Raw genomic sequence first — 25252 nt, 5'->3', positions numbered from 1 at the left:
GTGGGTTTCATTCATTAAAAAAACATCATGCAGATCTATGAATAGCTGAGTGACTCACCGGATCAAACACCAGCATCCTGCAGAGGAGGTGGACCGCTTCATGGGTCGCCTGGCTCGACAGGGTGTAGAGAACAGGAAGGGACGGCTACAGACAAGACAGGCAGGAAAATAATCAAACAACCTCCCCCGGATATAAAGTATAAATATTCGTAATACTCTAAATAAAGCCTTATCTTTAGGAAAGTGAATAAGAAAATTATACTTCTGCCATTGTTATTTCTCTGTACTGATTTTCTGGAACATACTGGTGCTGTTTCAGTTCTCCTGTCATAATGAGGTATTAGATGATGTAACCTGGAGACAGGCACAGACTGCTCACCTGTTTGTGTGGTCCTCTGAGGATGTGAGCTCGAGCTCCTTCACACGCCGTCCTCATCGCCTCCAGAGACGGGGTCCCCAACAGGTCAGTGATTAAATCCAGCTGCAACACAAATGCACATAAACACAGTCAGTGATAGGGAGGAATATTTTTGCACATTTCAGCAGTGAGGTTTTGCATTATCAATTCTTCGTTCATGAAAAGCACTTTTCTCATGAAAGGCAAAGTGTTTGTAGCACGTGACCAATCACAAGCCTGTCATCAGCAGATATTCAGTATGTTTCACCAATGCAGACAAAACTACAATAATAGAACATATGAAGTTCATAAATACAAACCACACTGCCGAAACAAATAAAGCAGGAAGAACTTGAACAAAAGAAAAACAACAACCAGGGTACAAATCTCAGCATTTGATTAAAAAGTATTTAAATCCTATATATTGTGTTAGGAATAACCATAGCAACTGCACTCTACAGGTTGAGGCCCTGCTTTTTAAATTGACTGATCTTCTGGCAGGTGTCATACAGTGTCTATTAAAACTACCCACCCCCTTTAAAGTTTTATCCTTCTATTGTTTTTTATAAATCAGTCATGGTCAACATAATTCAGCTTTTTTTCTTCTTTACAACAAAATACAAAAAAGTTTGGTCCATTCATCTTTGCAAAACTGCTCAACCTCTGTCAGGTGACATGGAGATCAGGCGTGAACAGCCCTTTTCAAGTCCAGCCACAAATTCTCTATTGGATTGAGGTCTGGGCTTTGACTTGGCCACTTCAAAACATTCACCTTGTTATCTTTAAATCATTTCTGAGCAGCTTTTGCTGTGTATTTCGGGTCATTTTCTTGCCGGAAAACAAATCTTCTCCCAAACTGTAGCTCTCTTGCAGACTGAATAAGATTGTCCTCCATGATTTTCCTCTATTTTGTCACATTCATTTAACCCCCTACCTCTACAAGCCTTCCAGGGCCGGCTGCTGAGAAGCATCTCCACAGCATGTTGTTGCCACCACCGTGCTACACAGTGGGGATGGTGTTTGTGGTGTTGTGCAGTGTTCGGTGTCTGGTCTCATCAGACCAAAGACCTTTCTTCGACTTGACCATGGAGTTTCCCACAAGCCTTTTGGAGAACTCTAGTCCAGATTTAATGAGTTTTCTTCAACACTAGCTCTCTCTTTGCCACTCTCCCATAAAGCTTTGACTAGTGAAGAACCCAAGCAACAGTTGTTGTATCAAGAGTCTCCCATCTCAGCTTCTGAAGCTTGTAACTCCTCCACAGTAGTCATAGGTGTCTTGATGGCCTCTCTCCCTAGTCTCCTTTCCACATGGTCACTCAGTTTGTGAGGACAGCCTTGTCCAGATAGGGTTACTTGTGCCACATTCCCTCCATTTCTTGATGATGGATTTGTATCCATCCCCTGACTTGTACTTTTTTCAGATCTCAGCAAACAGTTCAAAGAAAACTCCAGCACACTGTCCACCTTGCAAAAAAAGGGGGCATTTACTTGGTACTAGGGGTGCACCAATTGCAATTTTCTGTCCGATCACCGATCTTAAAAAGCCTGACCTGCCAATTCCGATTTTGGCCGATACCAATGTTTTTTTTATAACTGACAGCATACCCCTTCAATGTTCCAATCTTATTTTATTGAAAAACATTGAACAATACCCGTGGAATAATACAAACTTGTTGTTTTAACTGCACGAGGCAGTTCTCTCAATTATAAATGAAAAGTTTAGAGCATCGCTGCCCAAACTACTAAATTACATCAGTTCCTTTAGTCTTTTATTTTTCACATTTTAGTAGATAGAGGTACATATGAAACTGATCTTATCCACTGATCTTATCTAAGTATCGGCCGATCACAGATCTCCCAAAATTAAGGAAATCGGCACAATTTTGGCCGATCGATCGGTGCACTCCTAGTTGGTAGCAGACCTTCATCCGACAAACAGTGCCTGGTGTGCAGTGTCTGGTGTCTGCCAAACATAGTGTCTTGTCTGATGGCCAAAAAGTACCATTTTGGTCTCATCAGATCTAAGAACTTTTTTCCTACCTGGCCATGGAGTCTCCTACAAGCATTTTGGCAAAGTGTTCTTTTGTCTTTATGGTGCAATGGTAGCCAGGAATACCAACTTCCAAAAAAGAGGTTGTCTTTGCAATGTTTGGTACTGTACAAACAGTGCCCGATGAAGGTCTTGAACTGAAATGTTGCAAATACCCTTTTTTTTCTCTGAACTGCCTGTTGGACACCTTGCTCTCTGACACGTCTTAAGAAACAGGTGTGCAAAGCAATTCCTCAAATGTGAATCAACACAGCTCAACAGCTACCCCCCACATTTTCCATGATAGCAGGAGCAGCAATTAGTCGAAACACATAGATAACAGCCACCTCCACCAATCTGAGACAACCCTGTGACCTCCTAGGATTGAGTAGTTCTTTTCCCCAAGATCATGAATAGACCATTTATGCCTTAAAATTAAGTTGACATCACAGAAAGTTGTCTTCTACATAACCGCGTATTACTGAAGCAGGCATTTTTTGCACAACCTCAACAGCTTTCAAGGTGCATGGAGGATAAAGAAAGTCTTGAAGGAAACAGAAAGCTCCTGTAATACCTGTAGTTAAAAAAGTTGTTCTCTAAACTACAAGTGTTGCTGGAGCTTTCTGTTTCCTACATGATCATGGCAAGTCTGCTTTGGATGGTAACGACATTATGGCTAATAATCAAATCTGCAAAAGCAGCAAACTGAATGATGCTGTGGTTAACAAATGACAGCATGAAGGAGTGAGAGGGCATGTCTCCTTACCGCCCTTCTCCTAGCATTGCTCATAAGTTTTTTTTTTTAATTCCACCCCAGCTGAACTTCTGGGGTTTAGTAACTCTCAATAACAACAATTTTGATCCTATATATTAATGTTAGCTATTGGACTTGCTGGAAAAGCACAGATTTGAAAATTAATGTTATACTTATGGAATGATCTTTACAAATCAATTTGTAAACTTTACAGATGAGAAAAAACCATTCCCATTTCTTTTTAAGTATTTGAGATTCCTTTTTTCTTTCTTAAGTTAGTAGTAGCAATAGTAGTAGTAGAGTTAGTTAGATTCCTTTAAAATCTGTTGGATAAATGTTTAACAAACTCCCTACTGAAAGTTTGCTAATGTTGATGCTTTTCTGAAGCACCTCTGCTCTCGTCCAGGTCTCCTCAGACATCAGTCCTTACCTGCTGAATGGGGCTCTGGGCCTGAAAGAGGATGCGTCGCCCCAGCAGCTCTGCAAAGATGCAGCCCACAGACCAGATATCAATGGAGTTGGAGTAGTGGCGGCTCCCCATGAGGATCTCCGGAGCGCGGTAGTACTGTGTCACCACTTCCTGAGTCATGTGGCGTGACTCGTCTGACTCCTCCACCCGGGCCAGGCCGAAGTCACAGATCTGGAAGACGATGAGGTGTTAGAGGAGCGAGCGTCTCCCACTCAGATGGAAACAGCCGCTGTGTGTGTTACTCATCGACCACAGCAGGTGTTATATCACGTAGATTCCCACACACAGACTATAACTGGGAATCCACGCGTGTTTATTAAAGGGAATATCATATTTTTAACGCTCTGAACTTCACTTGTGCGTGCATTGGTATTTTATTCTTAGTGATGTCATTTCTTAGAGTTTCTTTTAACACCTCATTTCCCTCGAATTCATGCAACATGTCAAACTAGGTTGTGTAAGTAAAAGCATACTAATAGATGAAAGTGTTTCAAAACTGTGTTATACATTAATATTACAAAATCTGACATGGATTATGCCCAATTAAAGGACAGTAAAGATGATCTAAAACGTGTCAGGATGTAGAAACACCAGCTAAATATTTCTTGTTAATTGAACCCTTTATCCCTCAGGTCTGTGTTGGATCATGTTTTATGATCTGATTAAAAAAGCTGCCTTATGTGCTCACCTTGAGCACACAGTTGCTGTTGACCAGGAGGTTGCCAGGTTTGATGTCTCGATGCAGGATGCCAGCAGAGTGAAGGTATTTCAGTCCTACAGGAGGAGGAGTAGGAGGTCGGTATATTACAGCAGAGGAAACAATCTTGTCTGTAAGAGATTCTAATGTCCAGCAGGGGGGTGACTCATGTGACTGTATGGAAATCTATTATAAAATGTTTGATTTATTCCCTCACTGAAGAACTTCAGAAGAGAGAGTCTAAGAGATCAGGAAGCACTGTGTGGTTCCTGTAAACACATACCTGCATCTTTTCTACTGTTTAAGGGAGATCATCTTGAAGTTTTTGTACATATTAGAAATATTTAAAGAAAAAAAGACAATAAAGAGCAGAGAAGTTCCTACCTCGTAGGATCTGGTAGAGGAAAACTTTGGCATGGTCCGAGCTCAGAGGCTGCGGTGAGACAATAATCTTATGGAGGTCACTTTGCATCAGTTCAGTCACCACATATCTGAGCAATAAGAGCTTAAGGGTGTAAAACAGCAAAAATATTCAAGAGCATACAGAAAAAATGTTACAGAAAAAAATGATGGAAGACATTATCTATGGGGGGTAAGGAGTTTTATCTGTGACACAGTGGGATTAACAGAAATAAAAAAGGAATAATAATTAGTCTGCTCTCTTGCATAGATAGCTTTCAGTTTTTTCTCAAATGACAGCTCAAGCCCTCACTGAAGTTTTTATACTGAGTGTAAACTGGAGTCGTATCTTGGTTTTACGGGCACTGAGCATTACAAAGGTAAAGCACATCATTGCACAACAGTGGTTTTTGTCAGCAAAAAAGGTGTCTCTAAGGGGTACTAATTATTTTGACACTGGTAGTTTTGAGGGTTTTTAATTTTGAAATAATTTTGTTTCTGTGTGCAATGTAAAAATAATGTAAGCGTCCAAAATAATACTTGGAAAAACTGAAATTTTCACAAGGGGGGCTTATAATTTTGTCCTCATCTGTATAACAGCCTCCAGTTTTCTTGGGGGGCTTTCCACAAGATTTTAGTGAAGTTTCTGCGGGAATTTGTGCTCAATCATTCTGTAGAGCTTTTATAAGGTCAGGCACTGATGTTGGACAAGAAGTCCTGGCCCCCAGTCTTTGTTCCAGTTCATCCCAAAGATGCTCAACTGGGTTGAGGTCAGTGCTCTGTGCAGGCCAGTCAAATCCTTCTACAACAAACTCATCAAACCAGGTCTATATGCACTGTGCACTGGGGCACAGTCATGTTGGAATAGAAAAGGCACTATGCACCTAAGCAGTTGTTGACCCCACTCTGTGATTTTCACTTTCTAATAATATCAGTTACAGTTGACTGTGGAATATCCATCAGGGATGAAATTTCACTAATGTTTAAACCCAAGAGTGGTATTTGATTTATAAGAGGGTTTTTGTTTGTTATGTTAGCTATATATCCCTGATTTAAATTATTTGCACTGATATAAGAAAAAGGATAATTAAAATTTTGTTTGTGGACTGCAAATTCGTTTCCTGTTCCTTTTTTTATACTTTGGTCATGTTGGGAGTGAGAAGGAGAGGTCACTTCTATGTTACCTCTAGTACCCACTAGGCTGGGACTAACAGGTATCAACACAGTTCCACATTTAAAGACGTACTTTAGAATGACCCACTCTGTATCACACTTTTAAACATGTAGGCAGCATGGCAAGGTGCACTTACACTGTGAGAATTCATTCTTAAGTGTCTGTTTCTCTGTGTTTGTTAAAATATCAAAGATATTACCTTTATTTAATTGTCATCTGCATCAAATCTCCACACTACAGACTAAAAGCTCATAAAATAAGAAGCATATGTTGTTACATTTATCAATGACACTAAATTCTGAGTTCTTCTTTTCTGATTATTTATGACCTCTCCAATGAGACTGACTCATTTCCTCATGATTAAATATAAAAGTTATAAAAAGCTTGTTGTGGCGTCACATGTAGCTCTGAGCAGTTAAGAGCATTTTATTAGAGGTTGTAAAAATCTAAACCTTGCTTCAGCTCAGATACTCTCATTGTTTGGCTTTAAACACAGTGATGTTTGAGTGTGAATCATATGAATAAAGTAGAGTTCTTTTAGGTAATTTCACCTGCAGGTCGCCTACATGAACATCCTAGCACGGCTGAAATCTCTCCACAGAGGGACACATCTTTGTTCTCTGTATGAACAATGGAGCATGTTGAATGAAACTAATTAAGAAACAGAATTTTAAAGGACCCCAATGATCAGAGAGTGCAGCAGAGTCAGCAGAAAACCTCAGCTGTGAAGGGAAAACCGCCTTGAAACCGAAGCGTGTTTTCAGATGCATTCACTCTGAACTTCAGTGGAAAAAATGAAGAAGAAAGCAGGACCTTCATGGATCCTTCTCTATATTATTGAGATTTTTCTGTTCAGTTTGTTTATTATAAAGTGTTAGGGTGGATAATGAGCTAATATATCCTCTTCCTAGCATTTAAAAAGCTTTAAAACACGAGTTGAACACAGAGTTAAAGCTACATTATGTAGAAACTCAGATTGGTCTCAAAGTCCAACACTACCATCAAACAGAACTTCTAATAATACTCTTTCTGGCTTCATTTCTGACAAGCTACAACATGGACTGATAAAGCAAAGATATATGACCTGACTTTGCATAAATATGGCTGTTTGCAAATTGCATGTGTATGTGCATATTATTCACCCATCAAACAACACCATAATCAGCTCTGTGCTGGACTGACAGCCTACTGTTTCAGGAAGCTCTAGCCAAACGTGTAAAAGCCTGTCCAATATTTACTCTGGCTTCTTGCTCGGTCACTCGGTCTCTTCTCAGCTTTACCGTCCTCTTCAGTCCCTAAGCCTCAGCCATTGTATCAAACAGCTCTGAGACGGGCTAATTGGCTTCTTTCTAAGCTGAATGCTGCTGTGTGAACTACTGCTGTAAAGCTGTGCACGATTAGGAGAGAGAAACTCAGTCCACTGCTGAAAGCAGGTGACCGGGGCATTCTGTGGAAAATGAATGGACACCATTCTGCCTGTTGATCGCTATTGTACTGTTATTTGATTTTAAAACTATAATTTAAGGTGTGAAAGTTAGTGAAAGTTAGTTAAGTCTTACACATCCAATATTAAGAAATGCCTTGTATTTTCTAATAACCAAAAATTGAGTCCTGCCCACTATCTAAATTGCATTAATACAATGGAGGTGTACATCTGTCTTATGATATAAATGTAGATTTTTTAAGCTTCTGTACCCTTTGAGACAATAAAATCATTAACATATTGAAGCTTGTATTATTTACAAACATGTGGTATGGAAAAGTATCCAATTCTTTAAATTTTTGACAGCCTTTCTACAGCACTACATCTCAAATAAACAGGTTTTACTGTGATATGATGACAGCTAACAGGCTGAAAAGATGAGGAAATATTTACATTAGGAAGCTTATTTTACCAGAATTTAAAGTGAGAATTCATGATGATTTATATTGCATTTATCCAGACATTTTAATATGTATTTTAAAACGGAAAAAATTGCTTGCATTTAGTTTTGTATAGCTCAAAGAGAAAAAAAAATTGAGAAACATTTTTGAGAAGAATTTCACATGCAGAACACAGTGCCTTTTTTGGAAGAAACTGCTCATTTAACTTCTAATCGTTTCCTTTTTTATTTCTTTTGTCTCTGCAAAGACTGAAGAAGTTCCTGCATACAACACCACTAGAGTGAGGTCACAAGTTTACAGAGTGAAAAAAGGGGCCTCGTTGGAAATGTTTTTGTTTATTTCTTGATTTGTGTGGGATGTTTGACTGAAACACTGTCTTGGATTTATTGCTTATAAATGGAAGTATAATGTTTTATATGGACTATTATTTCTGTTGGTTGTTTTTTAATGTATGTTTTGATGTTCATGCACATGCATCTGTGTGTGTGTGTGTCACTTTGGACTGGGCCCAGAGGCTCAGATACTAAAAGAGGATCTAGGAGGTAAGACGGATTTTAGACAGATGACTTTCAGGAGGCAAACTGTTCCTTTATAGGAGATGTGCATCAACATGATCAATAAATTATTCAACCAGAGTATTCACTTTTCACTTTTGCTCTGTAGAGCCTCAACTTTTAGAATTTGTCTTATTATTGTTAAAAAATATCTCTGTATGCATAACTGTCTATGGACACATATGAACAGTGTTAAATTAGTAATAGTTCGTATTCCCCTTGTTGTTAAAGCATCTTTCTCACATTCAGGGAGAGAATAGAGCTCAGTCATGTGGGTCTAGCAATGAGTAAATATCCCATTAATTTATCCAGAGTAGATTTAATAATTGACTATAATATCATAACCATCCAAAGTAGACTTACCAGTTAAAAACTCTTGTAGAAGACACAAGATAAGCATGCTTTCTATGCTGTCTTTAAGAAAAAGAACCACGCTACAACCCTAGACAGTAGAAGGACGTCTCTGATTGTAATTACCCAGTAATTTTATAGTAATAAATGGTAAATATTTACCTTGTAACTATGTATTAATCATCAAGTAATTCCTCGTAATATTGTGGCAATTCTCTGTAATTAGGTGGTATTATATCAAGTAATTTCATAGAAATAAGATGATAATTTTCTATACAACTTGCTTAATGATTCCCTGGTAGTTTCTTTATTTTGGACCACTAAATTAAAATGAATCCCTTCTGAATAATAAATAATTTTAAAGTTAGGGGGTTGAGGTTAGGGTAGGGTTATGGTAAAATAACGCCTGATTACCAGAGAATTGCCAAAACAACAAAAGGTATTACTTGATAATTAATACTTTTTACTAGGTAAATACCTTCTTATTATACCCTATATCTGAGCTATTGCATGTTAAAATGCTAACTTCCATACGGTATAGGATTGATTTTAAGGTTGCTCTGATAGTGTTAAAAGCTGTAAATGGCCTCAGCCCTTATTCTACTTCCAGGCCCCTAAGATCCACAGACATGGGACCTCTGGCTGTCCCTCGTTCCAACAATAAACTTAGAGGTGACCAAGCTTTTTCAATAAAAGCCCCTCAACTATGGAATGACCTCCCACCCTCAATCAAGTCTGCCCCCTCCGTTGACTGCTTTAAGTCCCGTCTCAAAACGTATCTCTACAGTTTGGCTTTTGAGTCCGAAGCCCAGTGACCTGGTCCTTATATTCAACATAGCTCTAACAACTTCTTATTTTTTATCTATTTTTTGTTTAGTTTGTTTCGTCATTATAATAATTATCCTCACTGCTTTTAGTTTTATGTGTGTGCATCTTGACTTTTCTGTATGATTCTCTGTCTTGTACAGCACTTTGGTCAGCTGTTGCTGTTTTTTAAATGTGCTTTATAAATTAATTTGATTGATTGATTAAACTTATAACAAGGTAATTACCACCTTATTCCTGAGAATTTACTAGATAATTACTACTTAAGTGTTACCTAAAAATGCTCTTTATTCTCACACTGCATTAAGATAAAACAATATAAATAGTACATTGAAGATAAATGTAAGAAAGACTATATATTTTTTGAAAATTCTCAAAACTATACCTCCAGAAAATCACAATGGATAGTGGAATGCATACCACCCTTAGTTCCATGAAAAATATGTACACAGTCATGAATCTGTACGTTTTCCTTTGTTTTATAGTCTCATTCAATCAATTTAAAGCTTTTAAAGTCACATTTTTTCTGGTAGCTTGTTGGTTTGGTTCCAGGATTAGAAAGAACTGATTTAAAGATTTTCTGAAATGTCAGCGGAGGATCTGAATGGGAAAATTTACTTACAGAATCAAGCTGCCAAAAAAGTGGGCGGTCAGTGTTTAGTTCTATTATTAAATGAAACATCAACAACTGAGTCCGTTTATCCATGATCAGTACAGCGGAAGGATACATTTCTTCAAAGTAGTCGATGTGTGGAGGCTGCAGGATGTCCAGAGCAGAGAGCACCTGAGGAGAGAGTTCACAGGTTAACACCAGGTGCCTGTTACCAAGCGTCTTCACTGTACAATCACATCAGAACCTTGCATTTTTTAAAAGGCCTTAATAAGTTTAAGTTAACATTATTCTGCCAGCATAGTTATCAGATCTCAACATGTAAACCAGATGAAGAGAAAAAGAGTTTGGGTACATCTCAGGTATAGCTCGATTAATAAATATCAGCTTGACAAAGAAATATCAGAATAAGTTCTCTTTTGTAAAAACAGAACAGAAATATGAGGCAGAAAGCAGTGCTTATATGTATAGTGGAAATAATATAGATATGGCAATACATGGTAATCCTGCCTTATGTGACAAGACTATACAATCAACCGTTCAAATATTGTGATTTTACTAAAAAAAATCCAGCATTCAGCACAGATTTCCCTACTTTTCAACTCTCGTCACTACTTCATGAATCCTTCATAGATTAACAACAGTTAGCAAGACAAAAGTTGAAATACTTCACCTTTTAGAGGCCATTTATCATTATATGTTTATCAGGTATTGTGACGGCTCGTTCAATGATCATCTTAAAATATGTTGATTATTGCCTAATTGCTGTATCATGGCCATACATGGCCTTACATGGCTGGCCTTACAAGGCCAGCCATGTAAGGCCCATCTTGCCATGTGAACTGGATCATGTCGTATCTTATCATTAGTTATCATGCAATTCCCAACCCTACTTGTTACCTAGAAATGTGTTTTTTTATGAATAACTATGAAGAATCTCGTCAGTGCCATGTAAAAAAGTGTTTTTAGTAGTTGAAAAACTCCATGCATACACAGTTTTAGGTCATTTCTTTTCTGGCTTAAAACTGCCATCATTGACAGTCTTTCATATCTGTAGAGGTCTATGCTTTCATCAAGAGCAGGGAACCGTTTACTCTAAAGAGAACACTCAGAACACTCTGGATGTCAGAATAGAATCATTATGGCAACTATTGTTACTGAATGCATTTTAGATGAAACAGCACAGAGTTTCTAGGTCCATCAAAGACCATCAACCACCAACCTGGGGTCCAGGGCCCCTCTAAAACAGGTGCTGAAGAAGTTAGTGGGGCCACGAGTCTTTGTCTGCTCTGAGATCTAAATTTGTACATGTTAACTAAAGTAATGAGAACACAAATATTTGACAGCTTTTGCAAACATCTTTGGGCAAGAATAGAAAGGCACATTCTGTTTAGATTTCAATATGAAAAATGCAAAGCTTGTGTGAGTTAAGAGACACCCAGTAAGTATAGTATAGAGTTAGTATAGCTTCTTTAGGGAACAACTTGTATTTAGGTTAATTTCTACAGCATTGTTTCACTGTTTTCCAGTGGTTACTGCGGGGGCTGAGCTTTAACATTAGGGAGACTCCAACAAACAAACTTGGAATCCAATGTAACAAAAAAAAGTTTGGTCACTGATAATTAGGTAATTTTTAAAAGGCATTTATTGACAAATGGTCACCCAATACTGGGTCATTTCCTGTTTTAATTATGTTTTTCTTTGATTTTAATTGCTCTATTTTATGTGTCTGAGTCTTTGTTGTGCTGCTGTCCATCTTTGTGAGGACACTTGTAAATGAGATTCTTAATCTCAATTAATTGTTTTCCTGGTTAAATAAATCTAAATAAAAAAATTAAATTGAAAACATTGGAGTCTAAACTGTACAAATATGTTGCCATCATTATGCTGGCCTGTAACTCTGAATACATTGCTGCTCTCTCCATCTCTCTCAGCTTTAAGTAAAATGATGACTAATGATCTGTAGTTTCTTTAATAGCTTCAGTATAATTTGATATTAAAATAACAGAAATTACATAGTTTTATAACGCACAATGTCGAAAAAGGACAAAGTTCAAGCACGATGTTGAGACTTGAACCCAGTTTTTAGATAAATGTCCTGAGTTTAACACATCTACTGAAATTCATTTTTTTGACATTTTACACACCAGTACAAACAAAAAGCCATGTAAGCGCAAATCTTCAATAAGCCTGGGATTTCAATCCAGTATCAATCTAAAAACTCTACTGAAACAAAACTGTTCCATGAATCTTGTTAATGTCCTCTGCAAAGGAGAGATCATGCAGCATTCACTCACATCTGGCCAAGGATTTTTTTATAATTATAATTTGTAGAAATCTGCATTAATGATAACTAAATTTGTTATTTCTGTGTACTTACATTTTCATGTTTGAAGAAACACAGCATCTTCAGCTCTCGAAAAACCCTCTTGCAGGAAACGAGATTTTGGAAGACATTGGGCATCTTTTTGAGGGCTACTCGCTTCCCGTCTCTGGGATCCGTCACCGACCTGGTGAAGAGGAAACACAGCGTTAGATCTAATCACTTTAAAATGTTTTTAAAATGCTTTTAAAACTGCACTTACAGTTGGGTGGCTCAGTTCAAAAATAACTATATTCGCTCATTTTTAGATTTGTCAGATTTCTTTCATGTTAATTAATGTGCATGAATGATTTTCAAGGTTTTCCCATAGTACTTTAAAAAACCCTCACATTTTTGTCTAAGTTAACTAACATATTACACCTCTAGTTTGGTTGATAGCACTGTAGTTTGTTTTATTCTCTTAAAGTTTAATGTTTCCATTTGTTTCCTTTTCCATCATTCTTGCTCATGAAAACCTTAAAGAAAATATCAGAAATTCTTACAGAGCTCTCTGAGTTGAAACAGCAGGTCAGAGATCAGTTTTCTTTAAAATTAAAGCAAAGAATATTCAAACTTTAAAGATTACTTTATCTAGCATCTGCAGGCAGTTAAGCAGTCGGTAACACAGACAGAAGCCAAAACACCTTTAACTTGTAATCAAACAGCACAAAACAGGACATGATGTCAACCAGGAAAAGAAAACAAAGGTGGATTTGCCTCTGTGTGATAAAGCCACCTAAATACATCCAACTGCAAGCCGCATGTTCATGTGAACACTATGAACTACATTCTAACACTGAAGAGGTCTCTCTGATGTCCCCCATTTGGTTACTGAAGGGGACTTTTGAAGCCAGTCACCATATTGGAAATGCAAACTCTATTTGACTTTGGGTTGACCAAACACCTGTCAAAGAGGGGCAGTCGGGGTGAGTCTTAAGCTTCCAGACAAACAGCTACACTGCATCTGCACATCAGACAGGCCAGCAATGAACCTTACTAATACTGACTAACCATTTAGATCAAATTTGGAGTTTATAATAGGCTCTGCACACGTTTGAATGGGCGTGTACATAACTTCCACGGCTTCTGCAACAACCCTTAAGTGGAAACTCAAAGAACTGCAGTTTTCTGCACTACTCTCTAGGTCAGTCTGGTTCTGATCCAGGTTTCAGCCAATTAAAGGACATTTTTCTATCTCATGGTGGATTCATGCTGGTTCTCTGTTTACCTGGTATGCATTGATGGGTCGTGTCCTTAGAAAACTTCTGTTAGTCTTCAGGGCTATAGCCACTAAGATGTACTCATCGACTGACTGATTGCACAGCAGCCCATTTAGGATGAGATAAATGGTTTTGTAAAGCCAAAGCCTTGTTATCATCTATTTTAATTTGTGTCATTTTGTTATGTTTAGGCCTGCACCATCTGCAGTGTGACAGATCACAAATGTCACTCTTTGGGATTTTATCATGGATTTTTGTCACCAATCAGATCCTGTCTTCCTTTCTCCAAGGCTGAACAGGGATTTGACAGCATTTATTTACACCATATTTATGACTTGGGGGTTGGGGGGACCCAAATGAATACACAGATTAAATGGGATCTGTTGCACCACTGCTGTTAAGTGTATAAGAAAAAGTATTTTTTAGAGTTTTTGATGTGCAAAAACTTCTACTCTCTTATTGTCACATTTAATGCTCAGGAAAATACATCATCTCTAAACTTAATCTCAAATTCTCAGTAATGCCATGCTGCTGTAGTGTGATTATTGTGAGTGAATTGATTAATGTTCCTTAATCCAAATATGTGATTTCCTCATAATTTCAAATTACTGGCTTATCGTGGGGCTCTGCTGCAGGCATCCATCAAACTATGCCAGTAGCCAGACACTAACAACTTTTCTGAGGAAACGGTGTTATTGACCCTACTGTGTTAGTGAATTATTAAGATGCCTATGACCTCCCATTTTGGTCAAAACCAAGACGGATTCACCAGAAGTGAACTCCTGATCATTTTAGCGTCCATCTGAGCAAACAGTTAAAGAAACTGTTTGTTGAGGAACGCAGAGATCAGAGCCTCGTGAGGAACACAGCAGGTGTAAGTAAGACGATTCCAGCTCTGCACACAGCAGCCCCGTCCAGTGTAACCTTCAGTGAACCTTTCAAATAGGATCAGGGCAGGCGGACAGATGGCAGCCAGCTAAGATCCAAGCTTTCAAGACCACACGATGCTCCAAACACCGCTAATAAGCTCACGCTCTCCAAGAGGAAAACTAACATGGAACACAGCAGACACAGTGATGAGAAGGGACCATGTGTTAACAAAGGGGGCTTTAATTCATTTTTCAATCCTGGCTTCTTTTAGACCTCAATCAGAGTTTACTTTGTAATCTCACTTCTTTAGATTCTACATTTCCTACACATTCACCTTTGTAAGAGCTAGGCTTTTTTCACACATACATGCCAAAAAATCTGAGAAGATTTTAGGTTGGTTTGCAGGACAGTCCTAACATAGCTGCTATGATGTTAAAAGGCAGTTTGGTCATGTTTACATCATATTTACAGGGTGGGGAATAAAGCCACAGAGTGTGACACTATGTTGACAGTTTTTTTTGCCTTTCCTTAATAATACCTGCCTCTACATACCAACTCAACCTGAAAGTTTAAAAAAGGACACCTTAACTAGTTGTTTGCATGTGTGCAAACAGATCAAGAAGGGGTGAGGAGAAAGGCCAAACCCTAACATCCAGGGGAGAAAGATCCCATTAACAATCATGTTATCAAAAACTATCAGACTCAACTTTTTTCTCCCTTCCTGTTGATTCCTCCTTTCTCGTTCTTTGGTTGTTATCTTTTTATTGCTTCTTCTCCTGTTTTATTTTTGCTGCAGTTATCTCACATTACTCTGTAACTCATTTTGTCATCCTCTGGCACCATGGTTTTATGATTCTTCTGTCAAAAAGTCATGCTGTTATAACACTTCCAAACAGAAATGGAAATAAAATGTTCACTAATTACCAGATTAAAGCTGTAGAGATGTAGAAATTATTCTAGTAATAATACAACAATGGTGATTCTTGTTTGATACCACAACAACAAAAACAGAAGTCCCTATCAGCCAATATTGGGTAATTTCTTGCTTTAATTACCAGAAATTGCAGGCAAACTCCTGCACACCGTTTAAATTGCAAAATAACATTGGTAATGTTCTAGTACAGAAACACAGCTGTATTTGAAAAATTTAGGAAATGAACAGGATTGTGCTTGCAATTTTCTGTATGTTTACTTCTTTTCCATGCACCTGTATGAATATGTTGGGGTTTTTTTTGACAATTTGACAAATATCAAAAATATCAAAGTGTTGAATTGTTTTGACAATTTTATATAGGAAAGGAAAGGTTAAAGACAAATTATACTTTTGCTTCCCTAAAAATAATTCTGTTGCAAAAGTGTGATGCTATACATATTTTTCCTTTCTTAAACTACTGTTTGAGCTGTAGAGTAGGAGGAACAGTCACTTTACACTACGTGTAAAAGCAAGCTACGACTGATACTTTAAAGTCCCTGTAAAGTGAAATCCAAACTTTGAGTATAACACACTAGATATGTTTGAATAATGTTGCTGTAAACTTGAAAACACCAGGATCTAGGCGCGACTGAATTTTGGATACAAACTTCTTTCCTGGCTTGGTTTAATTTGGACAGGGCAAATATATGAGCCCATGACATCACCAGCCTAGATGGGGAATTACCCCTCACCCCTAACGCTACAATAATGGAAAATCACCGAGTAGTTCATCTCAGTACAGTCTGTTGTTAGCGAGTGTCACTAACTTCTTATACAGTTAACAACCAGCTACATGCTGTGTTTTAGTTCATTGTGAGGTAAATTTCCCAAATCTATCAGCCACAGTGGACTGCATGTCATTTAAAACATCATTACAGAAAGATCTGTTCCAGAAAACAGTAAATTTAATCCCAACTTGTCTCTGTTCTGGCACAGAGCCAGGCAGCTGCGCTCTGACCCGAAGCATTTTTTGAAATTTGAAAGGATTGCATTTCTTGTGAGTGGGCGTGGCTTCGTCTCATTCAAACCACACACCCTCACCATCCTAGAACAGATTTTACTGCCTCATTTTTCATGATTTTGAAGCTCAGTTTGATATACTTTGAGATGTTTTACGTAACTGAAATGTGGCTTGTTGGTTCATAATTCCGTGGCCTGTCACACAACAAATCTAAAATAAAGATATTTTCATTGCATTACTGGGACTTTAAGTCTATTTTAGGCCCTGACATTTCAAACTTCAATTCAAAATGAATTTAAAAAAACCTTAATTTGTCCCCAGGGGGCAATGTAAACTGTACTGACCACACTCCTCTGCTATAAGCTGTTCCTGGAAAAAGACTCTGCTGTGACACTTTAGTATTCTATGGTAAACTCCTCCAACACTCCCAACAGGTGTAGATCTGGCAGGACATCTAAGAAATAAACCATGTTTCCTGGAAGTTGAACAGCTTGGCAGATGGATTACAGAAGTGGCTTGTGTCATGAGTTCTAAAATCGCAGCTTGCCAAATGTGCAAATATTCTAATTTTGAGAAAATTCACAAGGGTTTTTCTTGTGGAATTGTTTGAGAGCTCCAACTACTCCGCACACAGCGACAAAACACACGTGTTAGTGGAGATCCTATTTGGTCCATGGTGTCCCAATGACGGGGAATAAACTTGTTGAATTACATTTCATTGCCACCTGCCAACTATTGGAACACCCAAAAATCTTGATTTTGTCTGAAATAGTTAAAAAAAAAAAAAAGACTGTCACACTTCTACATGTTATTTTTGTGGAACCCCTAAGATAACATTCATTGATCGTTTTCATTTTGCTCTTTTTTCTGTGATAACTAACAAGATTGTTTTCTCAAGATAACAGCTTATAGATCACAACTGATTTATGTTGCTCTCTTAAAACAACGGTGCTGGTTTCCCATGATAAGTAGAAATTCTTGACATCTAAAGAAAGCGACTAAAAATAATAATCAAAAAATAACTGACAGTAAGAATTATAGGAAAAGCAGCATTTTAACAAAATGAAATCTAGGTAAAATAAAATTGATGGATGAGCGTGCTATTCAAAGGCTTACATAAACTATATGGACAAAAGTATTCAGACAGGGACTGTCTGGCATTGTATTCAAATGTTCCTTAATAGGGAGTTTGCTCTCCCTTTGCAGTTATAACAACCTCCACTCTTCCTGGAAGTTTTTACACAAGATTTTGGAGTGTTTCTGTGAGAATTTGAGCCCATTCATTCTGTAGAGCATTTCTCACAATCTCACAATCACCAGTCCAGTTCATCCCAAAGTTGCACATGTGGGTTTAGGTAAGGGCCCTGTGTGGGCCGGCCAAGTTCTCCACAACAAACTCATCAAACCATGCCTTTATAGTCCTTGATTTGTGCTCTGGTTGCATGCAGCTGCTCAAATCAAGGACTCCCATGCCATGAAGCTCCCACCATAGTTTTTGTGCTTACATTAACGCCAGTGGAAGTTCAGAACTTTTTAGCTATGGAATCAACAGAGCATTTTTTACACACCACATATGTTCTTTAGCAGTCATTTACCCTGCTCTGTGATTTTACGTGATCTTGTGCTTCATGGCTAAGATGCTGTTATTCCTAAATGCTTCCACTTTAATTATTTCACATACAATTGACTGGGGAATATCCAGCAGGGATGTAATTTCATGAACTGTCTTATTGCAAAAGTGGTATTTTTACTTTTGGAAATGAAAAAAATGTGCATATGAAAATGTGTAACATGTACTTTTAAATATTGCTGCATGCAGTTTCAAGATGTCAGTGTTTGACTTAGTTCTGCATGACAGATAGTTACAACCTGTCTGATGAAGAGCAATACTGCTCAAAATGTCGCTACGTTGGTGTAATAAATAATTACATTTTTGGAGCCCTGCAGTGTGTGAGACGTCTTTCTGTTCATAGATAGCTACAACCCTACATACAGAGAAAGAACAATGTCTTTCAGAAAACAGAACAAAAAGGCAGAAACCATTCCCACCAACATCATTGGTTTCACAACATCCTGGTTTGTAAACTGTCTCAGAGGTTTCATTTTCTTCATCATCTTCTTCGCATTGAACTTTACAAGAAGACCTTTCTAAACAGAAATGCTTCTTTTTATATCAAATAATTTCACTCCAAGTTAACATCATGAGACATATTACTTTACATTAATATCTCAGTTGAGTTATAAAAACTTGAATGTGGCTGTGTATGAATAGGAAAGCGCTATCTTTAGTTTTCATAATCATCAAATCCTGTCTACAGATTCAAGCTCAATCTGTGAAAATAAGAAACTTCAAAAAGAAAAGAAAAATAGACAGTTTTAATAACTAAGAAAAAGATTTTTCCTCCCATAGCAGCTGCTCAGTGAAGCTTACATACTACTGTAGCAGAGAGAAATGGAGAGGACTATTTTCAGCAACGTGTTAATCTACATTCAATAATCTGATGAGTTTCAGGGGCAGCAGAAGTATTCATGCAGACTAGAGTCTCAAAAACTCCCCCATGCCACCATTTCTCTCAATGACAGCCTTTTAACAGTTAAATAAAACTTTCTCGCTTTAATTTTTAATTTTCCCTCACATGAATATGCAAATGACACAATTAAGAATTGCATGCTTTGCATTGATGGATACAATGGATGGCTGATTATTTTAGTCTGAGGACAACTTCTGCTCTTGAACCTGAGACATATTTGACTGGGTCACGTTTTGTCTGATCTGACTTTAGAATGTTTATTATTTTAAATATGTGCAGTATTATTGGGATGATCTAGGAGTCTACAAGCAGTTCATAAAGTTTGAGATAGATCTGTGAACCTGTCACTTTACCAGACAGTACAGGCTCAACATTGGTACTGACTTTGGTCCGAGACTGGATCTGTGTTCTCAGTTGGACTGTCACGATGTCAGAATTTTAACAAACCATTGATACCTGTTTGATACCACAGCAGCAAATATAGAGGTCTTGATATGAATGTCAATTGTTCAGTTGAGACAGGGTGCAGCAGATGCTTTCAGTGTGTTTGATGAATTAATTATTATCCTACCAACCTGTCTGATAGAATAGATGTATTTTCATAAAGCTCTTGTACTTTCAATATTATTGACAAATCTAATAGAAACTGCATAGTATTATAATGCATTATAAAAAGCATCAAAATATCCCAATTATGGAAACTGTAGTTATGATTGCAGGGAGAAATTAATCAGGATAAATCCATCCAAAAAACAACCTAGTCTGAAGCTGGCTGACACGTGCATGCAGGTGATGCAAAAAAACCTCTTCCTACTGATGATTCACAATTTTCCAATAATCTACAGGTGTCTGTAGTGCACCTACATAGACAGCCAGTCAGAAGGCCGCAAGTAAATACACATGGATGTAAAAACAGCAGATTATATTGAGTTCAAAAGCACCGCTTTGTAAATGTTTTCTGTCAAAAAGGGAATGCAGCTCAGGGGAGCAGAATATGCTTTACATTACTGAGATTAATGCAAGGAAAAGTATTTAAAAGTGAAACTGACATCTTTATGTGTGATTTATTACCAAACCAGAAACTACAGAGGAAAGCAAAATTGTTTTACAAGAATCAGTGTCGGTGGCCAATAGAGTGCAGAGCAAAGTTACTCTTCACCTCTGCACCTTGAGGTTATCCATGGGGCAGTGATATGAACTCACATTACTCACAAAAACAACAGCATTGAAATTATCCATCCATTATCTACACTGCTTATCCCATTTAGGTCTGCGGGGGGGGGGGGGGGCATCCTAGCTGTTATTGGGTGAAAAGCAGGGTACATCTGGGACTGGTCACCAGTCTATTACAGGGCTGACATATAAAGACAAATAAGCAGCCGTGCTCACATTGAGGCCTAAGGTTAGTTTAGAGTCACCAGTTAGCCAAACAAGTATGTCTTTGGTTTGTGGGAGTAGTAAAGCTGGAGTACCCAGGAAGAGCCCATGTATGCATGGGGAGAACATGCAAACTCTATAGGAAGGCTCTTTCAGATGGGGGATTCAAACCAGGAACCTTCTTACTGTGAGGTAGAAGTGCTAATTCTTGCATAACCATGGATGAAATTACTCTCTCAAAATCCATAGGCTGTCAAGATTAATCAAGTTAATTGCGATTAATCAAGGTCTATAATTAGTGCACTAATGTATGTTTTAACCGTGCTTTATCACTTGATTTATTGTCCCTTTCAAAACTATTTGGTTAAACCATATCAGTGTCTTTCTTCTATAAATGGGGTAGTACGAGATTTTAAAAAGTACTCTATTTAAATGTCTGATGTGTTTCTTGACAATCCAAATCAAGGCCACAGGCCGTAACGCACCAGTCTAATAAAGTTGTTCTCTAAGCCAGAAGTATTCCTGGAGCTTTCTGTTTGCTTCAAGACTTTATTCATCCTCCATGCACCTTGAAAGGTAGTGAAGTTGTGCCTGAAATACCTACCTCAGCCCAACAACGAGTGCCAAAAAAATGGGACAGTACAAGTTATTTTGGAAACTGTCCAATCTGTTCAATACTGAACAGAACTGAACCAGATAATTTGTTGGAAACAAGCCACAGAGATTATAAAGCTTTAAAGAAAATGCTGATTTTTCAATCACATTTTTAACCACAGGCTGCTGCAGTCAACAAATGGACAACTTTTTAAATTCCACAAATACAATGACAACATTTAAGAAGTCCACCTTGGATTTTTGATGATTAACAACAAGAATTTGTGTTGTGTGTCTGGGGATCCTTTGGCTGTTGTGGTATCAAACAGTATCAGCATCGTTGGATTTTTACAAGAATAAATATAAAGTTAAAATTTTGGTATGGTAGCAACTAGCCTTGTAGTACTCTACAACAGTCTAGGCCTCGAGCCACATTTTGAATGTCTGGGCCTGGCTGGACTCTGGGTTTTCCATCCAGACTGGTGGAGACCACCACTCTTTGACATCATTCATTTAATAAAGGAGAGGCCTACGCAAAAACAACAACTTGCTTTAAGGCATGTCTTGCTCTAATTTTTTTATAGATTTCTATGGTCTTGGTTTTGACTCAATCTTGACCCCCAAAAGTCTTGGTCTTGGTGCACTTTGGTCTTAGGCATGTCTTGGTCTCTGGTAGTGTGGTCTTGACTACAACACTGGATGGATACATCTTGGGCCTAGAAATTCTAACTTCAGCACCAGAGTAAGTATAATTCAAGCTGTCAAAACTTGATCCTACATCCCCCACAATGCAACTGGGTAGCAACTTTCATCAAACACTTCCTGACTTGGGTTTGGAGACTAAACTTCCAGTTTTTATTTTGTACTTTAACTCAAACTTTCTGAGATTCAGTAGTAATGTCCCTACACAAGAGTTAGCTTTAATCGGCTCCACTTCCAAGCACATGCGGCCTCTCTCTGCTAGCTGTTAGCAACAGGATGTCTGAGCTTTATGTACAATAAACAATGTCACTCAAGAAATACAGAGAAGAAACGCAGTTCAACTTGCAGAGAACTAAAAGTAAAACGCGTCAGTGACAGACAATATGAGTAACCTCTGCAACATCCGTTAGTATTTCTTTCACTTTTGTTGCAGACATCTAAAAGGAGTTAGCTTAGCTTCAAGACTCTTAAAGTAAGTTTTCATATCAGGATATGGTGAATTAGACCCTGGTGAGCTCTGTTAGATAAATGTAGTTCGGTAATCCTACCAGACAACCCCAAACGCTCCATATCCGATGGGTCTGTCGGGCTCGATGTCGAGCTGCTGCTGGAGATGATGCTGCTGCTGCTGGTGCTGCTGATGGTGGTGGTGGTGGTGGTGAGCTTTGACAGCAGCGGCGGCTTGAACCTGTGCGGGAGCCGCGGCCGCCGCCGGCCCTGGGGCTTGCCCGGGAGCCGGCGAAGGGAAGTAGGGCTGCTGCTGGCCGGGGTTGAGCATCACCGCCGCAGCAGCCGCCGTGGAGCCGTGCTGCTGGACCGTGTGCACGGCGGCGGCGGAGCCCGGGTGCTGCAGGTGATGCTGACCAGCGTGGTGGTGGTGGTGCATATGGGGGGGCGGGAGGTGCTGCAGCTGGTGGTGGTGATGCGGGTGATGGGCAGCCACTGCTGAGGAGCCACCGTTATAAGCAGCCATCATTTTTGTAACATTTGTAGCTGCTGTGCCGCAAAGAGCCATAAAATGATGCAGAAAGCGTCTAAGTGGTGATAATGGCTACCAGGCTGCAACACGACCACTACAGGAACATGTAGAAATCAGGTCTGGCTTTTAAATGGTCCAACTACAGCTCCTTTGGGTCTGCGGGGAGTCCCTCCTTATCATAATGCCAACCAGGATCTGACCCACTTCCTCTAAATTAATTTCCCTGCCTGCTCTCCATCAGGCTGCAGCAGCCCGGGGCTCATAACGGGAATCATTTCATCACAGAGCATCTACTAACAATGAGAAATCAAAATACGGAGGAGAAAACAACCCGCCCCCTCTGTGAATCAAACACTTTGGCCCTAGATGTCCCTCATGATGGAGGTGGCGCCCCCTCCCTCAATCAGACTTAAAACCTGTCACATGAGGGGAGCGCATTCATCTCAGCACTGTCCAAGTTTGCCTCGCTCTCTGCTCCGGCTCCGGGGCTCCACACGGCATCTATCCACTGAAACCAAGTCCAGAGAGCTCCCTCTGTAAGCTCCAGGCCGTGATTACCGCTGCTGATCCGGTGCAGAGGAGCAGTTTCCCAGCCCAGGCCACAAAACAACAGCGCGTTCAGGCAGGCAGGCCCAGGCCTCGGCTGTCCACCGCACTCACATATTATCACACCGACATACCGAGCTCCGAGCCCGCACACAAACCTCCATCAGCCGTCACAGACCAAGCTTCCACCATGGCTCAAAACACGAGAGAAATCCTCGGGAAGGCTACTTATTTCCCCCATCGACAGCAGCCTGGTGCTCGATGTGTGTCCCCCGGAGAAACATCCAGGGAGGCTCGGTAACAATGCGGGGAAAGTGAATCCTGTTAATGCGGGATCAGTTCTCCTGCTGCTGCTGCTGCTGCTGCTGCAAGGAGCTGGACAGGACACGGCGGTGCTCAGCTGACAGCTTGGAGCTAATCTGTGTCCGCGTTATCCTCAAATCAAAACACAACTCCTTCCTTCCTTCCGTCCGTCTGTCCGTTTCTCCGAGTGTCGGTGAGCCGCCGCAGGGGATGAGGACGCTCCCCCGGCAGAAGCGCTACTCTGTGGGCCCGCGGTGCTCCGGTAGAGCCGCTGACATGATAAAAGTATTGGTCACACGTTAACTACCATGAACAGTTGCTCCAACATGGTGAACAAAACCTCAGCTACTCGGCGGTGAGATTATCAGAGGTGTAAGGATCACGGATGAGTCGACTCCTTGAACCGACTCCTTTGAACGAACAAGATGCCCCTTCTTCTTCTTTACATGGTGACCCACTCAAAGGCGGAGCATTATCGCCACCTACTGTCTTGTTTGTCATCATTGTTTTTCTGTCAAGATTGCCAGATCCGTGTGAGCATGCCTCTTGCATGCATTCTTTTTACAGTCTATGGTGCATGCCAAATTGACATGGGTAGAGCTGGAACTTCAATGTTGGATGTTCACAAAACATACAGAAAAGTGTATGTGAAAAATGCGAGAAAGGTCAATATTTTTAAATCATATAAATTACTTGGGGTTTTTTGTCCATAAGAGAACACTTTGGATAAGCCACGGCAGCATCTCCCTGCAGCCACAGTGATGTAAAACAAGTACCCCACTGCACCTTAACCTCCTGAGACCAGAGCTTCTGCATGGAATGCATTTTCAGTTTCTCCCACTTGTTCGGTATAAGTAGGGCCCAATAAGTTTTAAAGCTCTGACTTTGAACAAAATTTCCACTAAGTTCTGAATTTCTTGGACATTTTCTTTTCCAAGCACTGCAAATATTTCCCAAAGTTTCACAGAAATTGCAAGGAATTTCTGTAAAACATTTCTACCATATTTTTTAAGAACCCCATAATCCTTCAATTATTTTCAAATGTTTTAGTGAAACGTTTTTTTAGAAGGCATAGACACTCAGAAATTCCACACAAATTTCTGAACATTTAAGCAACACCCCCTTAAATGTCTTATTTGAAAATTCCCCTAAATATCAGAACAAATTCTCTGAAATTCTGTGAAAATTCTTGAAAATTTCAAAGGACCCCCACCCCAAATTCCCCCAAATTTTTCAATTAAATCTCCCAAATTTAAAATAATAATAATAATAATTAATTTAATAAATCAAATTCCCCAAAATCACAATATATTTCCTAAATTTACGTGAAAGTGGCTGAAAATTTCCAAATAAATTTACCCAAACATCAGAATGAATTCCCCTTAAATTCCCATGAAATTGAAAAAAAAAACTATTAAAATAATTTCCCCCAAAACCTTCAATGAAACACTCAAAATATATAAACCTATTCTCGAAATGTCCAAAAAAATTTCCAAGCAGATTCTCCATAATATCAAAATGTATGTATGAAATTCTAATATCAGAAATTATAAGTAAAGCCAAAATGTAATTTCATGTACACGCAGGGCGAAGGAGGTTAATGTCACATTTCACTTTGAAAAAGGAACAGTCTGAAGTTATCTGAATCCTTTGTGATCAAACATTTCATTTTTCACTGTTTCCTTGGTTCC

At 39.0% G+C, this 25252-nt stretch overlaps 1 protein-coding gene across 2 annotated transcripts in view; it reads right to left on the bottom strand.

The window, feature by feature from the left end:
- The window catches only part of nlk2 (nemo-like kinase, type 2), a 35867-nt gene extending 11994 nt beyond the window's left edge, over nucleotides 1–23873 (bottom strand). For both annotated transcript variants that reach the window (XR_005992732.1, XM_041802528.1), the window contains exons 1-8: nucleotides 22282–23873; nucleotides 12524–12653; nucleotides 10262–10317; nucleotides 4731–4837; nucleotides 4338–4423; nucleotides 3611–3820; nucleotides 380–481; nucleotides 59–145 (exon numbers count right to left, since the gene is read on the bottom strand). Coding sequence is in view for 1 of the 2 variants with exons in the window: in XM_041802528.1 (XP_041658462.1) it covers nucleotides 59–145; nucleotides 380–481; nucleotides 3611–3820; nucleotides 4338–4423; nucleotides 4731–4837; nucleotides 10262–10317; nucleotides 12524–12653; nucleotides 22282–22748 (1245 nt within the window). In the remaining variant the exon portion in view is untranslated. The remainder of the gene's footprint in view (nucleotides 1–58; nucleotides 146–379; nucleotides 482–3610; nucleotides 3821–4337; nucleotides 4424–4730; nucleotides 4838–10261; nucleotides 10318–12523; nucleotides 12654–22281) is intronic.
- Between the last annotated feature and the right edge of the window lie 1379 nt (nucleotides 23874–25252).

The sequence above is a fragment of the Cheilinus undulatus genome, linkage group 2 (assembly GCF_018320785.1).
Source record: "Cheilinus undulatus linkage group 2, ASM1832078v1, whole genome shotgun sequence".
Lineage (NCBI taxonomy): Eukaryota > Metazoa > Chordata > Actinopteri > Labriformes > Labridae > Cheilinus > Cheilinus undulatus.
This window is presented reverse-complemented; position numbering and strand designations above follow the sequence as displayed.